The sequence below is a fragment of the Microtus oregoni genome, unplaced genomic scaffold (genome assembly GCF_018167655.1).
Source record: "Microtus oregoni isolate MIOR12 unplaced genomic scaffold, Mior012 000087F_ref0000451, whole genome shotgun sequence".
In the NCBI taxonomy this organism is placed as follows: domain Eukaryota; kingdom Metazoa; phylum Chordata; class Mammalia; order Rodentia; family Cricetidae; genus Microtus; species Microtus oregoni.
In genome coordinates, this window is record NW_024544554.1 from 1237968 (window position 1) to 1258365 (window position 20398).

The 20398-nt window shown below is 38.9% G+C and overlaps 1 protein-coding gene across 1 annotated transcript in view; it reads right to left on the bottom strand.

Moving 5' to 3' along the window:
* The window catches only part of LOC121442196 (collagen alpha-2(V) chain), a 126994-nt gene that overhangs the window by 11247 nt on the left and 95349 nt on the right, over window positions 1-20398 (bottom strand). The window contains exons 24-47 of the mRNA XM_041643657.1: window positions 19008-19061; window positions 18386-18484; window positions 17722-17775; window positions 16979-17077; window positions 16819-16872; window positions 16667-16720; window positions 15702-15755; window positions 14555-14608; window positions 12813-12857; window positions 12405-12503; window positions 10952-11059; window positions 10635-10688; window positions 9328-9381; window positions 9125-9178; window positions 8573-8626; window positions 8091-8198; window positions 7929-7982; window positions 7332-7385; window positions 6296-6457; window positions 5581-5688; window positions 4448-4555; window positions 3356-3409; window positions 1386-1493; window positions 847-900 (exon numbers count right to left, since the gene is read on the bottom strand). Coding sequence (XP_041499591.1) covers window positions 847-900; window positions 1386-1493; window positions 3356-3409; window positions 4448-4555; window positions 5581-5688; window positions 6296-6457; window positions 7332-7385; window positions 7929-7982; window positions 8091-8198; window positions 8573-8626; window positions 9125-9178; window positions 9328-9381; window positions 10635-10688; window positions 10952-11059; window positions 12405-12503; window positions 12813-12857; window positions 14555-14608; window positions 15702-15755; window positions 16667-16720; window positions 16819-16872; window positions 16979-17077; window positions 17722-17775; window positions 18386-18484; window positions 19008-19061 — 1800 coding nt within the window. The remainder of the gene's footprint in view (window positions 1-846; window positions 901-1385; window positions 1494-3355; window positions 3410-4447; window positions 4556-5580; window positions 5689-6295; window positions 6458-7331; window positions 7386-7928; window positions 7983-8090; window positions 8199-8572; window positions 8627-9124; window positions 9179-9327; window positions 9382-10634; window positions 10689-10951; window positions 11060-12404; window positions 12504-12812; window positions 12858-14554; window positions 14609-15701; window positions 15756-16666; window positions 16721-16818; window positions 16873-16978; window positions 17078-17721; window positions 17776-18385; window positions 18485-19007; window positions 19062-20398) is intronic.

Here is a 20398-nt window from a genome sequence, read left to right on the forward strand (position 1 = left end):
GATAGCTTTTATAATAAAAATAATACTAAATATTGACGTATGAACATCAGAAACATGATCCATTAGTCTGCCCATAATGGATAAAGGTAAACCTGCCTGGAAACTCTATACATTAAGGTATCACCAAATATCCAGCCCAGACACCTCAGGTGGAAAGCCACAGCGACATGTTGTAAGCGGATCACTTGATTGGTCAGCTTACCTCAACATGCCTCAACATAGCTTTTGCCATAAGTCATATGGCAAAACAGTCCCTAAACCAGCATCCCAGTGGCAACTCATCTTTGGGACACACCCCTGCTGTTGAGGACTCTGCTTCCTGTCTCTCCAGCTCTCATCTATGACCTATGGGTAAATTCTTTCTAAAAACTCACCATCCATGGTGTGCAGCAAATCTCATGGACCAGGAAGCCCCTGGCTGGGAAAGATGTGTCAGCCTTTGGTTCCCCAGAACCTCATCTCTCCCAGCCCCACTGAGCTATTTATTGTACATGTAAAGCAAGAAAGCTTCTGTTGCTCTCGAGGGCCCTTGATCTTGCCCATATCATTTTAAACACAATTCCCTTGTGGTTTTTACTGCAGCTATAAAAGGCCCTGTCGTTGTATCATTTCTTTGTAACACAGTCTTTCAGAATCTACCTTCTACCTTTCTGAGATATTCCTTACTGTGACCATACACAACATTACTGCTGCCATCCCACAGAATTTCTGGCTTCTCTGGGTCAATAATTATCCAGAGACCTTTCTTTGCCTTGCTATTTATGAATCTTAAATTAGATTTCTTTTTAAGTATATAGTTTATATAAGGAAACATATAAATATATGTTCAAAAAAAATAGGGCTTACAGGCAAACCACGTTTTCCAGCTCGGCCAGGTGGTCCAACAGGGCCTCGGGAACCCTAGAAAAGATTTCATAAAATTTATTATTGCATTTTTAAAATGTAAATGCAAATATGGGTATAAATATAAGAGTAACATATTAACAGAAGCATAAACATAGATATAAATGTAATGTGTACAATTATAACTAGTTCCCTGATGTTCAGCAAATGTCTCTACATCAGGTAAGAATGCACTAACTCTTGCAACACATTACAGTGATTGTTTTATATTAGCTTTACCAAATAAAGTTCACCGTAGTTGACTATGTAGTACAGTTTGTATAAATTGCAACCTATTTAGATAATCAAGGTAACTACATTGGGATCATATCCATATTCAAACAGCAATTCATTTTTAAACTTAACATATATTTTAATGCATAATGGGCTGTTTATCGATATGTAGAGTTCTTAGCTAACAACATATACAAGATATGATGTATGTACATCTAGGATAGCATATCAATGTCATATCGCTAGCAGTGAGAAATTGATTTTCTTACAGGATCTCCTCTTTGTCCTGCATCTCCAGGTGCACCAACAGGCCCAGGAGTCCCTGGGGCACCCTGAGAGCCTGGCAGACCTGCAGGCCCGGGGTCTCCACGATCACCCTGACAAGAAGAGACAGAGCATTTTTCTTTAAACATTGACTGTATAATAACAACATTCTATATTGCTCATATTATTGACAATATGAAGATATACCATTTCAAACACTGCTTTAAGTACTGCTTTACTTAAATATTTTACTTTCATTTGCTAATCAATACATTGAATTCAAGGGAATAGGATTATGTCTCCTCAGCTTCAGGTCTTATCCACCTTCGACTCTCGCTGTTCCCTACGTTCTGGTTGTCAGAGGACAGAAGTCAACATTTGCTGGTCTACCTTTCTAGACTAGTGTAGTTGACCTCCAGAAGTCAGCATCTGCTGGTCTGCTTTCCTAGACTAGCAGTCTTCAAAGAAGTGTACACATTCATAAAGCACAGTGTAAATTTCAGTGGGAAGAAGTCAAGGAAACCACTTCCTACGTTTTTAGCTACATCATGAAATCTCTCAGAAAACTGGTTCTGAGAATTCTTTCCGTCCTTGCCCTCCCCACCTCTGGAAGAAGGGCAAACACTATTCTAGCTGTAGTCCTGTATGGTATAACGTCCTTGAAAGCCACTGCTTGGGGGGGGGAGGGGAAGGGCAAACAAAGATGTCTGAGGATTGCAGATCGCACTTGGAAGAAATCGGAAAGAGTCCTCCCATCTTTCACTTCCATGACCCATGTGGCAAGGTGGCAAATAAGAGCTGATTGTGTGCGCACAGGTGAAATCAATGTGGCATGAGCCTGCAAGGTTGTAATTAATTGCCGCACAGGTTCTAATTGGTATTAATAACAAAAAAAAACCCTATCACCACAACTAATAAATCAAAAACTGGAGTCAAACTTTATTTTCTGACAGAAATTCATCATTACCTAACTTATTAATTTGGCAGCTAGAACAAACATTTGCATCTAAGTTAAAGAACACGTATACAATACGATGAAGAGAAGATTTTGGGAAACAAGTCATTTAAAGCACGCATACAACTGGAATTTATAGGGATTTGCCTGTGTATGCATTTAACTTTGTAATTAAAAATGAGACAGCCATTTAAAGTGCACATATGAGTCCAACAAGCTGCAATAGTATGTCAGGGAGTGCACATCAAGACCTTTGAATGTTTTCTGCATTACATGTACACCAGCAACGGCAAAGACTCTGGATGCTAGAAAAAATTCTGTGGCTACAATAGATAAGGGGAGTCTTAGCCAAAGACGCCTCAAATGTCTCCATCCTGTTAATAGTACAAGAGCATTCTTGTATCCTTACTCTGCAGAAGAGTTTTAAGCCTGTATAAGCATATAAACACTTGCACTAAGCATATTTAAGGTATTTGGAAATAGTTTCAAAAAAAGTCAGTGTCACGTGACTCCTTTGTCCTTGGTTGCCAGGTCTGATTCCTGACAGCCGTGCAACCACCCAAAGGGACTCAGCTGTGGGTATACCTGGGGAAACTGTCAACTTGACACAGCCTGATTTAAAAACATATGGCATATCTATCACGTAGAAAGCATCATTGCTCTCTTTAGGGTAAAATGTGGATGTCATTCAGCTGTGAAAGTGATACATAAATTTAGAGGATTCATTTACATCTTCAGCAGCAGCCTCTATGTTATACCAAATAAGAAAGCAATTTGGTTCCTGGCTTAGGAAAATATGTGTCATACTTTGTCATGCTTCAAATGTTATTTCATTTAGAAGATTATCCAAAGTTATAGTCTTACTAAGAAGTTTACCGTCAGAAAAGTCAAAGTTGCACTGGGACTATGGTCATAAAGAACATTTTAAATATTATTTTATTATTATTATTATTACAATAGAATTTCAATGATCTCAGGTTTATGGAGCTCTAATGTTCTAATCAGTAGCATTGAACTCACCCGTTCTCCGACCGCACCATCCCGTCCTGGGGTACCATCATTACCAGCAGGACCCTAAAATGAACAGTGTTTGAGACATTAGTTTGTGAGATTGTTAAGCTCTCATTCCTGCTGAGAGGAAACAGACCAACATGTTTTACTCTTCTTTGAACTATAAAATGGCACTCAGTAGGAACCTCAGCAAGAGAAAGAGGGCTACCAATTCTGTTCTATTTCCAGTTGCTTGTAAAATTGCCATATTCTTATTTATTTTAATTACTCATCTCTAGTTCTCAATATTAAAAAGGAAAGGTCCTCAGACACACTTAAATAGATTGCAGTAACAGTTCTGCTATCTTGCATTTTTTAATTTCCACTTTATTTTTCCAAATAATATTTTTAAGGTTTTGAAACCAGATAACTATATTTATAAGATTCTGTTTGAAAGTATATATTATTATTTCCTTATTTTACCTTGATATTTTTCAGAGCTATGTTTTTATTTTTTTGATAAAATGAACTTTGAAATCATCGATTAATCTTTTTAGGAGCATGTGATCTTTTGGCAATTCACTCATTAAGTTCCTGAGCAGAGGGTATTCCAGGCTTTCGCTTCTCAAACTGCCTGTCTGCTCTGTATTTCCTCTCAAAAGAGACTAAAGGGACATGACAGCCCTAATGTTACTTTATCATGATAAAGAAAAATGTCCTCAACTTTCTCTTCTTCCTGAGCTGTAATGGTTTTTCATTAATCCTGTCACCACAAAGCTGGGCAATTTTGATAAATATCCCATTACAGAGTGAAATAATACCGTGGGAAAGATGAATGGCTGTGTCCTTCTACCTTCAACACAATTTCCCAAGAGCTAAATCAACTGAAATGCTCACTGAAGCTTTTACGAAAGTCAGTCCAAGGACACTGATTTGCTTTCCTCTATGATTTAGTCAACTCTCTAGGGAGACAGAGTACCTCAAACAGGACGTCAAAAAGCTTTCTTAAGCTCGTAGGTGCAATTCATCTCTAAACATCTGCATCCACTTTATAATGGAAGAATCATCCCTACCACATTGAGCTAAAATAGAAGGCATTTTCCTTAGGGTTGTTGCACTCACTTCTGGCCCAGGTTCTCCCACAGGACCATTTGAGCCTGGGGGTCCTACAGGTCCAGGGGGACCTTTATCTCCTGTAGCACCGGTCGGTCCTACTTTTCCGGGTGTGCCCTGAAATTAGATCACAAGCATGAGTCAACCACTGCAGAAAAGTTTTCAGAACACCAGTTTCCATTAGGATTCATTTATAGTCAGTAGTTCTTTAGAGTCTCCTCCTACAGAAATAACTGGCCAGTATCCTACAGCACCCGCCATTGCTTAAAGACATGGCCACTTCATAGCTCATCACTTCCTGACATATCCGAGAGATAAAAAGCATCCTGTACCATCTGATTAGGTATGAATTTTGTGCTTGAAACATGTGCAGTCAATTATGGCTGCCCTTCTGGAACCTGTATCTCTACAAAGACAAACACATCCTTATCACTCTTGCCCTTGTCTGCCCATTTGTTTAAAATGAGTTCCAGTCCTTTAGACTCATCACCAAAGAATTTTACTTTCCAGCTCTTGGCTCAGTTCTGATGTCAGCAAGATAAGCTTTAACTCTTAATGTTCTGCCCAAAGGTCTTTTAGTTTAACATACCAGGAATCCAACCTCTGCCCACATTCCTTAAGAACACCATTTTTGCCTCAAACACTGCAAACACCCACTGGAAAAATGAGTCATGCCAGAGTTTATAGAGCATCAAACTTTCCTCCGTATTGCAAAGAATACGAGATCCTGGAGCATCCACGGGAAACAGGAGATTAAAGTTCACCCACAACCACTTCTAATGTGACTCACCCATTTCTTCTCTTTGATGGTTTACTGCGAGGTATGGCTGTTTTGCTAAGGATGTTTATGTTAAAAGATACTACCAAACCTCAAGAAGACCATCCCCCTTTTCCAGCACTGTTTTTATCTTTGAAGAAAGATTTGAGTCGCCAAAAATCCCAACATTTGTTATCTACCTCTGTAGCTCCATGGTTAAACTAATGTTTGTCAAGGATGTTAAGCATTTAAGATCAAAGGTTTTTAAAAGCTAGGAATTCATGTCCGCTTAAGACTGTCTGAGCCAACTCATCAAGTAAAACAAATAAATTCTTTCTGCAAAAGTTTTATCATGTATCAGATGAATATTGACACAGCTACTCACCGCTGGGCCAGGAAGACCAGGCATGCCTCGCTCCCCACGTTGTCCGGGCATCCCTACAATCCCTCTTTGCCCAGTGGTACCAGCCGGACCAGGGGGACCATCTGGACCCTAATGGTGAGACAGGCTATAATTACTACTCTACAGAATGAGTCCATATCTGAGTAATTTATATAGTTAACTATGACTTTATAGACATTGATGAGGTATGAGGGAAAAAACTCATTTCATAAACCATGAATGTCAATACTTATAGGTCCTAGCACAGCCTCTGATATTATTCAACACATGGAAAGAACTTGACAGCTAATGAAAATAAGTGGAGAGAACTATTCAAAAACTGTTTCCTTCTTTTAAAAAAAGAAAAAGAAGATTTAGAAGGATTATATTTCAAAAATGTCAATATTTAGTAGAATGCAAATATTAAACATGATAACATATGTTTTATTTTCTTCGCAGGGGGGACATTAAATAAAGAATGGGGTTTTTTTTGTTTAGTTTAAGAAAACCATGTCCTTTATCATTATATGTGTGTGTGTATAGATATACTTTTATAAGAGAGAATTAGAAATTGAAAATTTCATGTAAATTAATCAGATGAAAGCATTTAGGAATGTTTTCAGAATAATATTTGATAGATTTTATGGCAGTGATTATTGCAAGTCTCTTATTATAAATATTTCAGCTGGAGTTTTAGTGCAACAGATGCCAAACTTACAGGTTGTCCATCTTCTCCTGGGTCTCCTTTGTCTCCTGGGCCACCGGGTGGGCCAGCTGGTCCTCTATCACCCACTCTCCCGTGAGAGCCAGGGTCCCCACGAAGACCAGGAGGTCCCTCCTTCCCAGGTTCCCCTATGGGCCCTGCAGGTCCTGGAGCTCCCTAGAACAACACAAAAAGAAGCAATGAGGAGGCCAAAGTGGAAGCTAAGTAAGAAGAGCTGACCTAGGGGCTCTACCTCAGCACAGAGGGCACAGCCTTGCAGGACTGTTTGTTACCTTCTGAGATAATCGGTCACTGTGAATACTTGACCAAACCAAAGGAAAACAAGGCACAGCATACCATAGATTAATACCCTGAGAAAAGCCCAGGTTTCATTTCCAGATGACCATTTAATCTCTCCTTATTAAGAGCTACGGAATTAATTTTAATTTTCAAATATATTTAAGGTTCTGTTCCAACTATAGATTATACTGTTTTATTTTATTTGGGCTGGTCTAAACTGGTCTTATGACAGGATTTACTAAAGAAACTCTCAGGGGCTGGTACAAGGTGATGATATCAAGAGCACCCATGGTTCTTGAGTATGACGTGGTTTGATGCCCCGCACCCACATGAGGAGCACTGATGCCTCTAACCCTACTCCCAGATGATTCAACACCCTCTCTGGCCACCACCAGCACCTGCATGCACATGGTACACACATACATGTACGTAAAAGAATGAACTTTGAAGAAGAAAGTTTCAGAGATGTACTATTAGCACATAACAAAAAAGTATTTAGTACTCAAACAGAATCGTCGTCAGACATTAGCTTAGAAAGAACGTGCAAATAATCTCTTCCAAGTTCCTTCACTGGTAACTTTGGATTTGTTTTGGTGAGATATCACTATGACTACAAGAAGGCTTAACAAAGAGGGAAACAAATCAGGAAGAGATTAAATAAAAATAATATTAAAATGCCCCATGTGTGTGGTGCACATACAAGGCCATGGATTAAATGCACTACCAATGATTGAAGTCTAAGTGGACTTACAGTAGGACCGGGAGGCCCAACTCTGCCGGCAGAACCAGGAAATCCTGTAGCACCCTAAGAACAAAGCACAGTACAATCAGTCCAGATAAGAAGCTATTTCTTTATTTGCCTGAAGCCTACATCTCACACAGGAGGCTTAGGGCCTGTTGATTCCTTCTCGTATTTATGACCACGTAGCTTTTTATGCTTCTCGTTCCTCAAATATTTTAGAGAATTTGGATTAACTGATAGGGTCAAACAGTTTTTCTGCTTTGACTTTTATTTTTAACATATAAAAGTACAGTTAAAGCCACACCGGTTCTTTTGTGTAATCAATTACACAAGGTATTTTTACTTTGATATATAACTATCAAATATATAATACTTAGATATAAAAACTTCTGCTTCATATGGAGCAGTTGGATTTTCACAACTGACAAGACTGACTTTCACCCAGATTTCCACGTTAAGCTAAGCATCCTTTGCTCTGTAATACAGCTGATACGTAAGACGATGTGTCACTACATCCTTAGATGACGGTTAGCTATTTTATAACCAGGACACATTCGGTATTTTCAACTGGCTGTGCACAATTCCCAGAATAGCAAAGAAACTCACAGGTGGACCCTGGGTTCCACGGCCGCCTTTCAGTCCAGGGACACCATGAGGACCCTACGTGGAAGAACCAAAAGATCACAAGATGAGGTCAAATGCAGCTACTGTGCATTGTACATATTGGGTCCTGGTATCAAAATTTCCTTTTTAAAATTTTTAACTCACATGAGGGCCTGGTGATCCTGCTAGCCCTTGGGGTCCAGGAGACCCAGCATCTCCCTTCTGACCTGGCTCTCCAGGCTCACCCTTGACTCCAGGCTGTCCGTCAGGACCCTAAATGCAATTTTTCAAATGAGTAAATATCTTTAAGAATTATGAACAAAATGTTCATAATAATTACTATTAACATGGCATTTAGTGTTATAAAACATTGCTGTGTAATTAAACATGGTATAAAAGACTCATATCTTCTTTAAAACCTTTTCAAAAAATGTTTAGCATATATTTATTATAGAAAATAATTACATTCACTAAAATATTATAAACATCAACTTTTGTTCCATCTATGAAAATATGCTAAATAATACAGAGATTATTTTAAAATTTAAAGATTTTAATATATCTCAAGGCATATAAAAATAAGACTTTTAAACTCTTCTACCAAGAAGAGTTTTAACTTGTAAGTCAGAAACATTTGAAAATTTTACCTGGGGTCCAGCAAAACCAACAGCTCCAGTTGGACCATTTTCACCACGAGAACCCTTAAAGGAGACAAGCAATATTGAAGTTTTCGCACATAATACACAGTTTATGTAGCTAACTGTATTTTAAAAAGTCAACTGCATTGCTTGAGGAAGAGCCTTAAGTTAAACCATAAACTGGACGACACTGAACAAGATTATTGACATCAAAGAAACTCAATTACTTAGAGAAAAGCTACGTGTCTAGATTTAATAGATTGTGCAGCTGATAATTTTTTAAGTTTAATGGCAATAAAATTTGAAAACTGGGGAGCTGTAAATAACCTAACACAATAAGCATAAAAGTTACATTAAAGGTTAGACAGACAATGATTAATGATAGATAGATAGATAGATAGATAGATAGATAGATAGATAGATCGATGGATAGATTGATGGATAGATGAACGAATAGATGGATAGACAGACAGATAGACAGATAGATAGATAGATCAACCAAAGAAAAATTCTTTTAGTGTTCAACCTCACACTAAAGAAAATTAAAAGATTTTCACTTACAGGATTGCCACGCGAGCCAGGAGGGCCAACTAAACCTCGAGGACCAGGTTCGCCCTAGAAAGCAGATTTTAGATAACTAAGAATCCAGTGTACAACACATTTGAAGAACACGAGGCACAATGTGCAGGTAAACCAGAATCTGGGAAACAGCAACACTTTTGGCCTTGTAATTTTGGAGTGCACAGTGACATCTTTCAGCTTACCTTTTCTCCAGTAGGGCCTGCAGGACCTGGTGGTCCCAAAGGACCTGGAAGACCCTGTAAATTAACAAGACATAGGTACACTGAGGAAAGACATGTACAGAAATGTCCACGTTTAAATAAATAAGAATGCAAGCCAGCTATTATTTTTGTAGCATGATTGCTTTTTTGCAAGTCATTATTTACCACAGATGACAGCACCTCTACCTTCTCAAGACTTATGCCATGTAGTCCACACACTAGCAACTAGATTTCTCTACATAAAACCATCTTCAAATTGGATCTAAATTGGCAGCTTTCTTTGGCAATGTTTCTTTGATTTTACAACCTGTTTAATTTTGCTAGTATCTATTTTGAAATTTGGGTATAGATTGAAATTTGGATTTTCCTTTGTACTATTCTCTTAAATTTTAAGATAATAACAAAATGTAATTTGATTATTATAAATTCAATTACACTAAGCATGCCTCAGTGTTTAAGATGAAAGAGCCATCCACATCAAGGCACAGTGCTTTTGATGTAATTCTGTCCATGTGTAGTGTAGGACAGCCACCACCTGGGACAGGACCTGGGACTTCAGGACACATAATCACAATATTTAAATGGATAGATTGTTTGGATTCTTTAGGAACAAGTGCTCTGTTAATTTTGTGCTTCTTCTTCATAGGTACGTCAATATTTTTGTCCTGATAGTTATATATGCATATATATATATATATATATATATATATATGAAAGAATGGAAAGGATAAAATTTACTTCTTATTTGTATATTCTTGAGAAAAGTTTTTCTTTTCTCCAGACCTATAACAGAAAACAAATTCCTTTAATAATTTTCCTAGAACACTTCCTGAAACCTGAGTAAAAAATAAAACAGCTCATTGCTTATATGCATAGGAAATAAAAGTACCCTGTTTGTATAGGGGAGCTGTTATTAACGTAGAGAAAACATATTATTGTTTTCTTACAGCAAATGCCTCTTTCCTAAAACAATATATTGCAGTTACTACAAATAAAGCAATCATTCTATTTGCTCTGCTTTATCATACACATTTTATAAGCATGGTAGATATAAAGATAGCTTTGTGTGGTCTACGAATTTATCTATTTATTTGTTATATTGCTGTGATGCAGAAAGTAAAATAAGTACCCACTGTTAATCTACATCAAGTCTCAAACAGCATCACTGTTTCATTCTTGATGATAAATCAGCATGAGTAACATTACTGTTAAAATTTAAAGCAAATTCATAGGACAATGAACGACAATGTACATCTGTAGCCCATTCAAGAAGACAACCTTTCCCTTACCCTTGCGCCATCATTTCCAGCTGTTCCTTCAGCACCTTTCTCTCCTATGCCACCCTGGAAAAATACAAAATAGCAGCTGTTCACTTAATTGTGCCTCCTGTGCCCCAGATGAAGCTTCATGTCTCCTTCAGAGCTCTACCAGCTGCAGACTACAACAGCACCTGACTAGGCATATTCTAAATCAATAAAGATGATTAGAAGAAGAAATGACTTATCACTCAGGCTGAGAGAGGTAAAAAGCTGCTTAAGAAGTCATTATCATAGAAAGTCTAAATACATACACTGAAAGAGTTAACTAGCAAAAAAACAGGACTTACTCTGTCACCCTTGGGGCCAGGAGTCCCTGCAATTCCTCTTTCTCCTGGCATGCCTTGAAGACCTGGTGGCCCAGTGTCTCCAATGGTCCCGGTTGGACCTGGATTGCCCTAAAAGGAATAGATGATGAGATTGTATTAGTATATTAAGACCAAAACATGTGAAGGTTCTGTTTTAGTCAGTCTAAAATAATTGAATGCTAGCAATTAAATTAAATCTCAATGCTCAGATTTAGCACTTGGGGAAATTGTGTCATTGTGGGATTTCTTGAAAACAATGTAGATTTACATTTTGAGTTTTGGCTTATATTTCTAACTTCTCTCTTTTGTTCACCTCAACCCCTCTATCATATTGTTCTTTTTTTTCTAACTTACCTGTTTGTTAATATACTTTTAATTTTTATTTGAAATTAGTATATAAATATTAAACTTCATTATGGAATTTTGAAGACAATTTCTCTTTGATGATCCTACTCATACCTTTCCAACCCTCTTCGCATCTCTTGTACTATGCCACTTCCAGTGGCTTCTTTTTTACTTCCATGCCACATACGTGACATGGTACCCTCCCCAAAGTCAACATTAGTTCCCCTCCCCATGGTCCTCATGGTCCTAGTTTCATGACCCACACCCAACCTGTCTCTACAGAGAAACACTAATTCAAATAAAAAGAAAAATAAATGTCCTTTCAAATAAAATTAATTGAATTGCCCTTGCTTTCCCCCTCCCCCCCATTGACCATGGCAGATACATTAATAAAGAAGATATCGTGTTTAGGGAAAAGAAACATTTCACTCTTTCCTTGGAAAACCTATGAGATTAAGCTGGCTCCCAGAAAACTGCACAGTCAAATTGAGATTGGCTTTGCTCCATCATCCTGGACCTTGACAATATTAAAGACCTCTTAGTCATATGATCATGTGAAATTCCACTTCAGTTCCACACATGTTACTTGGCTACATTGTTGTCTACTAACCCCAAGACAGCACATGAGAGTACACAGGCAGGTTCTCTATGCTATACTCTATCCAAAGCTACGGATTTGCAAACAGGCAGTAACTGTATTCATGGAGTCAAGATGAAGAACATGAGCACATGGTTTGCTTCACTTACTAATAAACTATGATGCTCCATTTCTTTTCTCTTTCATTCATAGGTGCTCCCAACAAATAATTTTTTCCATTTCTCATCTCTGTTAATTCAGAGATGATACCAACGAAATGTACAAGCATTGGGAGCTCAAGCATGTACAACAGAGCATCCGGTGTCTGGGCTCCTCATCCCCATTATAGAAAGCTCACTTTCAAGTTGCCAGAAAAAGTCCTAAACTGCTAAAGATTTGCTGAAGAAAAAAAAAATTAATCAAGTTATCCCAGTAGACCAAGTGAAGATGCATTCCAGGGACAGCTGGTGAGTTCTAGAGTTTTCTGGAAGCCTAGGTCAGGATTGCACTTACCTTTGGCCCATCAGGGCCATGTCCTCCAGCCATGCCTTTCTCCCCAGGCAGCCCCGTTATTCCCGGCTCTCCTCTTTCTCCAGGATTCCCTCTTTCTCCCTAGTATGACATCAGAATGTCAGATAACCTTAATATTAACCTAAAACAAAATTTAAAAGTTTCTACAAAATTCGACAGGAGAAATGTTTTTATAATAGAACAACTATAATGGCTCAGGTTTTCTAATTTAGTATGAAGAAATGAACAGAGCCTAAAGACAATCTTTGCTTACAGGAAAGGTATCCCATAAATTTTTCAAAGAATAGAACAGCTTAATACTTAAAATAAAACACCCTTTAAGATAAAAGACTTCCTTTTATTCTGTAGCCAATGGGAAACAAAATGAATCACACAACAGAAAATGCTTACCCGAGGTCCCAAAGGGCCAACTGCTCCAGGCTCTCCAGGAACACCCTAGACAATTTGAAAAATGGAAGCTCTTGTATTATTGGAAATATTTCTAGATCAAGCATCACATGTTCTGCGGTGTACTATCATAATAAATACTAAAGTGTGAAAATTACAATTGAGGAAATATATTTTTCTGAAAAGATTTGTATTAATCCAGATGTCTGATTTTTTGGCAGTGAGAATGTATAGAATATTCTCTCACAAAAATAGTGTATCAGATTCTTCAGAGATAACGGAACGTAGTTATAGCATCTTTTTTAAAACAGAGTATTGGGAAGGGTTTAAATAGAAGGAAAGCAACATACAAAAACACATAATAGCCAGTCATTTCAACTAACTGAATTTCAATTATATTGAATTTAATATATGTGTGTATATAAACATTCTATATTTTATATATACATATATATGTACATATATGTGGAGAGAGAGAGAGAAAGAGAGAGAGAGAGAGAGAGAGAGAGAGAGAGAGAGAGAGAGAGAGAGAGAAATAATTTTGGGACCAAAATAGCATCAAAGCTATTTCAAAACTTCTTCCTTTAAGAAGCTTGGGGAACCCTAACAGTGGGAACAGGATGTCTCTGACTCTTGTCTGCTCTTGGGATCCTCTTTCTCCTACTGGGTTGCCTCATCCAGCCGCAGTATGAGGGTTTGTATCTGGTTTTACTATAACTTCGATGCCTTGCTCAGTGGCTATCCCTGGGAGGGCTGTTCAGAAGAAAGGAAGGATAAGTGGATGGGGGAAATGGGAGGTAGGGAGGAGGGACTGGAAGAAGTGGAGGGAGGGGAAGTGGTGGTTGAGATGTATTGAGAGAAGAACAATGTTTTTTAAAAAAAAGATGAAAGCTTTATTAAGTCTGCTTCCAGATTTCTTTTCGGAAGTGTATTGTTCTCGCTATGGCACCATGGTCCTGAAGCCCAAGTCGGCTGCATCACTTGCTACTTAACAGTCTTTTACCAGTTTTCCTATACTCTAAAAATGACCAAATGAAGCTCACAGTAGAACTCCCTTCAATCTGGTCCCTGGTTTACACCTCCAGCTTTATCTCCACCACTGTGTCCTGTGCTCACACTTCTGACACTGCATTTTTACGGTGCCTTAAACTGCTCAGCAAGCATTTACGCTCGCCATTCCCACTTCCTGCAATATTTTACCATCTTCTATCCTTCATATTTTATGTACAATATTACTTTTGGAAAGTCTTCCTATACCAAGAAGTCTATACATATAGTGTCTCCCCTGCTGTAGCATTTGGATCACGCTGTTATTATACTGTTTTCCAATATCCTATCTTTTCTATTATTTGGAAATACAGAGTTCCACAGTCTGCAACCAACTGTCCAGCTGAGAAGGTGGTGTGCTTAACCGAGCCAAGCACACAGAATGCTGAGCAAATGTTCATTGAATGGTAATAAGAAAATTAATCACTTGAAGATAAAATAGCAAATCTATCTGCTGTTAAATGCCTATATCAATTTCAGACCGGGAATCATCTAGTGATGTTTTAGGCATAAAATGCGTAAGAAGCAAGTGAGTGGAGTCCAGAGTGGAACTGAGGAAGTCACAAAACATCTGAGTTCCTTCACCTGTCAATGGACATAATCGAATCATTGAACAAAATTCCTAGGGCTTCACTCATCAAAGATGATATTATAATCTACCAACTTATAGTCTTGATGCTATTATTTCCAAAACTTACTTGATCACCTGGCTTTCCACCTTCCCCAGGAGGCCCTGGAGGCCCAGGAAGCCCCTAAAACGAGAGTGACAAATAAATCTCATGATTTACTGAAAGTCTTACCAGCTACCAACAAAATAGTTTACATTTTATACTTTATTTAACTCCGATACAAAAGACATTGCATGGACATATTAAGAAAAAGTTATGAAAAACAGTGCCCAGATACATCAGGAAAGCCACCTATTACAAGGCACGGGGCATACCTGGCTTTTAAGGCTAGCTTCTTCTTTACACATACCACTTAAAAATTGGAATAAGAATATAATACAAGGCTCTTCCTGTTTGTTTTGTCTCTAGCACATTTTTTCTTTTTTTAAAATTTATTTATTTATTAAAGATTTCTGTCTCTTCCCCGCCACCGCCTCCCATTTCCCTCTCCCTCCCCCAAACAAGTCCCCCTCCCTCATCAGCCCAAAGAGAGATCAGGGTTCCCTGCCCTGTGGTAAGTCCAAGGACCACCCACCTCCATCCAGGTCTAGTAAGGTGAGCATTCGAACTGCCTAGGCTCCCACAAAGCATTTGAACTGCTGGAATATTATTGGTAGAAGGTCTGATGTTTCCACAAACTGAATTTTTTAATGTCCCTAAATAATGTTTACTATATAGAAGCATTCTATGAACAAGTTTTAGTATCTATACCAATAAAATCAGGTAAGATTAAGCTTAATGAACCTGTTGAGATGTTGAGAACATTCTATTATCATTAATTTCTTACCAACTTTGTGGTTAATCATTTTGTTCAGAGGAAGGTTATTCCAATCTTTGAGCAACAGTATTTAGTTACACAAAACTATCCTCAAAGAAGATGATGTCTAAAAATTGGAGGACTCTGCCACATTCAAGATTGTATCATGGGCATATATACATGCACACACATATTCTCATATATATAATATATGGTCTCATGTTACAGTCTTACCTGGCCTGGAACTTAATAGGTAGCACAGGCTGCCTGTGTGCTCAAAGCAACCCCTCAGACTCAGTCTCCCGAATGATAGGAGTGCAGGTTCAGCATTCACAACTGGCTACTTTCCATATTATATGTGTGTGTATGTATTTTTAAGAACAATTCATAGAATAAATGAAAGTTTAAATTAATACATACCTGAAAACCAGTAGGGCCTGGAGGACCCTGCTCTCCTCTTTCCCCAGCTAGACCCTAAGAGCAAAAGTAAAAGAGAAAAGTAAAGCATCATAAATTCCACCAGAAATTCATGTCTGTTTTCTGTTTACATGAACCAGGGGTGTTGATCTCTTTATATTTCTTCCAGACATCTGCTCTACGTATTAGTCAGATAACACCCTAGTAATGAGTCACCAAATCGCATTGTTTTGAAGTCCTTCAAAGTGAAAAGCTTTCATTTAAAAAGCTAGTGAAGAAATTATAAAATGTTTTTTGGTTTTGTTGTGCTTTGTTTTTAATTCAAACACAGAAGGTCTAAAGCCAACTATATATAGACTATAGGAAAACCATTATTTCCTACATCCAGTTTTAAGGGTTGTATTTCTATTGACATTTCTGTCTATTCATTGTGATTTCAAATAGGACTATTAAAGTAAGCAATTTCAACATTCGAGAGGATACTTAAAGGGCCCCACGAAAACTCAATATGTCAAAACATCTTTGATAAACAATTAAAACAAATTTAGGATGAAAACACATAGTCAAAATATGGACATCCTTTCTTTATACCTTTACAAAACCAACCAACTAAATATATTTTTATAAGACACATTTTTATAATGTGGATGGAATTCTGCATTTATACACTTAAATGAATACATTAAAATATTTTCAAACACTATTTTTGACAGCTGATAAATTCTTCAACTATGGCATATAAGGGGTAACAACCTTTGCCACTAGATACCGTCTTAGAGTTTAAAATGAGGTCAGTCTTTTTACCCAAGTAGGAGGGAGCAATACATCAGAGGAATAAAACAAAAAGACAACTGAAATTCACCTTCAGTCCCTTATTTCCTCATTCCCTTCCCTGAAACTCATTCATGAAAACCTTGGAGAAACACTGAGAAACTCAATGTACAAAGTCATCGAAGCAAGTCACATACCGGGGGCCCCACAGGGCCTGAAGGACCAACTTCTCCGTCTTTGCCAGGAGCCCCCTAGGATCACAAGGACATAACATTTCAGGTGAGGCCAACGGAATTTTGATGGTTTTATATCTTTTTTATTAATTCAATACCAGAAAATGGATGCCTACCCTTTGTCCCGGAACGCCAGCATTCCCCGCTTCTCCTGGTTTTCCAAGGTCACCCTAAAAGATACATGGGCACTATTCTAAAGTTGCTCAGTTGGAGCCTCCTGCCCCATCTCTAGCTGCGGGCTCCCGGGAACTGTTAAGTGCTGTTGGCTGTACTCACACTGCTACCTTTGGGGCCTGGAAGGCCCATGCTTCCAGGCTGCCCTCTGATGCCAACTGAACCTGGAGGACCTGGCCGGCCATCTTCCCCAGGAGCACCCTGCAAAATTGACAGACAGGTAAGATGAGTTCTAAGCACGGCTCTGTCCGCATTGCCACCTGACTTGGCTAACCATCAATAACATTTTAACTAAAAGTGAATTTCCTTATGTTTAGATGTTAGTGAGTGAGAACAGTCAGATAGGTGTTTGTTGTTTGGCCTGGTTTAACTTGTTTTGTTTTTATAAAGCCCTGAGGCACTTTGAACATTTAGAGCAGAAATTCTAATTTTGCTGGCCCTCTCATGTTAAGGGGCAAGCCTTCCCTTCTTTCATCCTCTGTTTTGTGGTCATAAATATTTAAACTTTCCCAGTTCACATTAAAGAAGAGATTCTGCATCCGAATGCATACGCTGACAAGTTATTTATTTCTAGAACATGAAAAAGTAGAAGGCCACCAGGGAAAGAGAACAATGTCAGACAAGTTTAGCAATATTAAAGGATATTATTTTACTGAATAAATTTCAATTCTAAACACCCAATTAAGAGAATTTAGCTTACATTTTGCTCAGTTTGAGAGTTCATAGATCCTAAGAAGCTGTTGCCAAGGGGCACTTAAAAATGTAGTCATGGTCACCGTTGCCAGGATAAATAAATAACTTACACATATACTGAGAAGTGTTATGGAATTGCTCCAATTACTTACCAAAGGCCCAAGTTTTCCTTCAGGGCCTTGAACCCCAGGGTTTCCTGTCAGACCCTGACAAAAAAAAATCGACTGTTAATTTGTAGCCAACAGCCACTGGTGGGAAGGCCTTAAACAGAACAGTGATACTTTATTGTAACCAACTAAACAGATGGGCAGTTTCACTGAATAAAGCCGGGCAATGGTGGCGCATGCCTTTAATCCCATCACTCGGGAGGCAGAGGCAGGCGGATCTCTGTGAGGTCGAGACCAGCCTGGTCTACAAGAGCTAGTTCCAGGACAGGCTCCAAAGCCACAGAAAAACCCTGTCTCGAAAAACCAAAAAAAAAAAAAAAAATGAATAAAATGTTAAATGACATTTTGTTAAATAGAACCAACAAGGTCAAACAGGTTATTTTTAGCATAAAAATTAGAAGTTGCAAAAATTTACTGTTTCCATGAAGAGCAGGGACGCTATTTGTGTGTATGCCTTTAAAATGGTCTGTACTTTATGTACAGATCAAAAATAGCATAGCAGTGTTTGTAAAATAGCCCATATACTATTGAAGTGATGTGAAATGATGCTCTATGTTGTAAAGCAAGCTGAACATAAAAACAGGAAATGAAACTCCAATGAACGCAGAAGTACTTGGATGTTGACAGCGTATAGCTACGGAGTTCTTACCCGAGCACCTGGCAGCCCAGGTTCACCTGGTCGTCCTGGGTCTCCCTGACCTCCTTTAGGCCCCGAAGAACCTACAGGACCACGTTCTCCCTGAGCACCCTATTCCAAAAAAGACAGACAGGGCAGAGTTGAAACAAAGCCAGAAGATATTAAGTTCTTATTTCCCAAATATACATGAACATGCAACCATTTTGTCAGAGATTTGAGAGCGATGCATTTGAAAACAATGTCATTGCACATTTTGTTCTAACTTGTACCCGCTGTGAAATGACCTTATCCAGTATTAAAGAAAGAAAGATGAAATCACTGTGTCACTCTAATAAGGGAAAAATTTTAGAGTTTAAATCTCATCTAAAGGTTACATCACCCAAACTAAAGCCCTACAACCTTTTGTTCTCAGAAGTGACCCTTGAAAGTCTAGAAGCCAGACCTCATTAATGCTAGTATTAATTTAAACAACCATCCATCTCCCAGGATCTCCTAGTACTAAAAAGAAAAAAAAATAGACAGGGCAGGTTTGGAGTTAAGCCAATATCTGCTTCTATAGCCCTTATGGGTATAGACTCATGGGAGCCAAGAACACATGCCCATCCTGGAAATGTTAGCCTTGGTGTGATCTTACCTTTGGTCCAGGTAAACCATCAGACCCTGGAAAGCCACGATTGCCAGGAGCACCCTGCAATGAACCAAAACGCAGTCCTGAGATCCTGTTGTTCATTGTGTGATACGAGTAGTGAATAGATTTTACTGAAAACCTGGTAGGTTTTCAGAGTTATGATCAAGTTAGCCCAGCAAAAATAAATATAAAGAAAATAATCTTACTAGAAAAAATTAATTGGAAATTTGATGAAGATGAGTATTGAAACAAATATTCCAGAAAATGTCTAAAAAGTAATTTAAAAATAAACACAGGAAAAAAAACTATTATGTAGACCCAAGAAGCAAAATCACTATCTATAGTGACCAAAATGCCAGTGTTAGCATGCTTCATGTAATCTTATAGGAGAAGAAAACTTTGGATTTCACTAAAACTGTACACGAACATATGATGATGACAGTCCCTTCCGGTTTGTTTTTATATACCACACACCAACCTTTTCTACTCTTAAAACAACCGAGTCCTTTCTTGTCACCTCTGCTGGGACTGGGAGTGCCCTATCCCCCATGTTCAATCACAAGCATCTGTTCTATGGTATGCCAAACTGCTACCTTCTCAAACAAACCTATATCCTCCCTACCTCCCCATCACCTGTCCCTGTTATACACCTGTCTCCTTCCCACCTACCCATCACCTGTCCCTGTTATACACCTGTCTCCTCCCCACCTACCCACCACCTATCACTGTTATACACCTGTCTCCTCCCCACCTACCCATCACCTGTCCCTGTTATACACCTGTCTCCTCCCCACCTCCCCATCACCTGTCCCTGCTATACACCTGTCTCCTCCCCACCTCCCCATCACCTGTCCCTGTTATACACCTGTCTCCTCCCCACCTACCCATCACCTATCCTTGCTACACACCTGTCTCCTCCCCACCTCCCCATCACCTGTCCCTGTTATACACCTGTCTCCTCCCCACCTCCCCATCACCTGTCCCTGTTATACACCTGTCTCCTCCACACCAACCAATCATCTGTCCCTGCTATACACCTGTCTCCTCCCCACCTCCCCATCACCTATCCCTGCTATACACCTGTCTCCTCCCCACCTCCCCATCACCTGTCCCTGTTATACACCTGTCTCCTTCCCACCTACCCATCACCTGTCCCTGTTATACACCAGTCGCCTCCCCACCTACCCACCACCTATCTGTTATACACCTGTCTCCTCCCCACCTACCCATCACCTGTCCCTGTTATACACCTGTCTCCTCCCCACCTACCCATCACCTATCCCTGTTATACACCTGTCTCCTCCCCACCTCCCCATCACCTGTCCCTGTTATACACCTGTCTCCTTCCCACCTACCCATCACCTGTCCCTGTTATACACCTGTCAGCTCCCCACCTA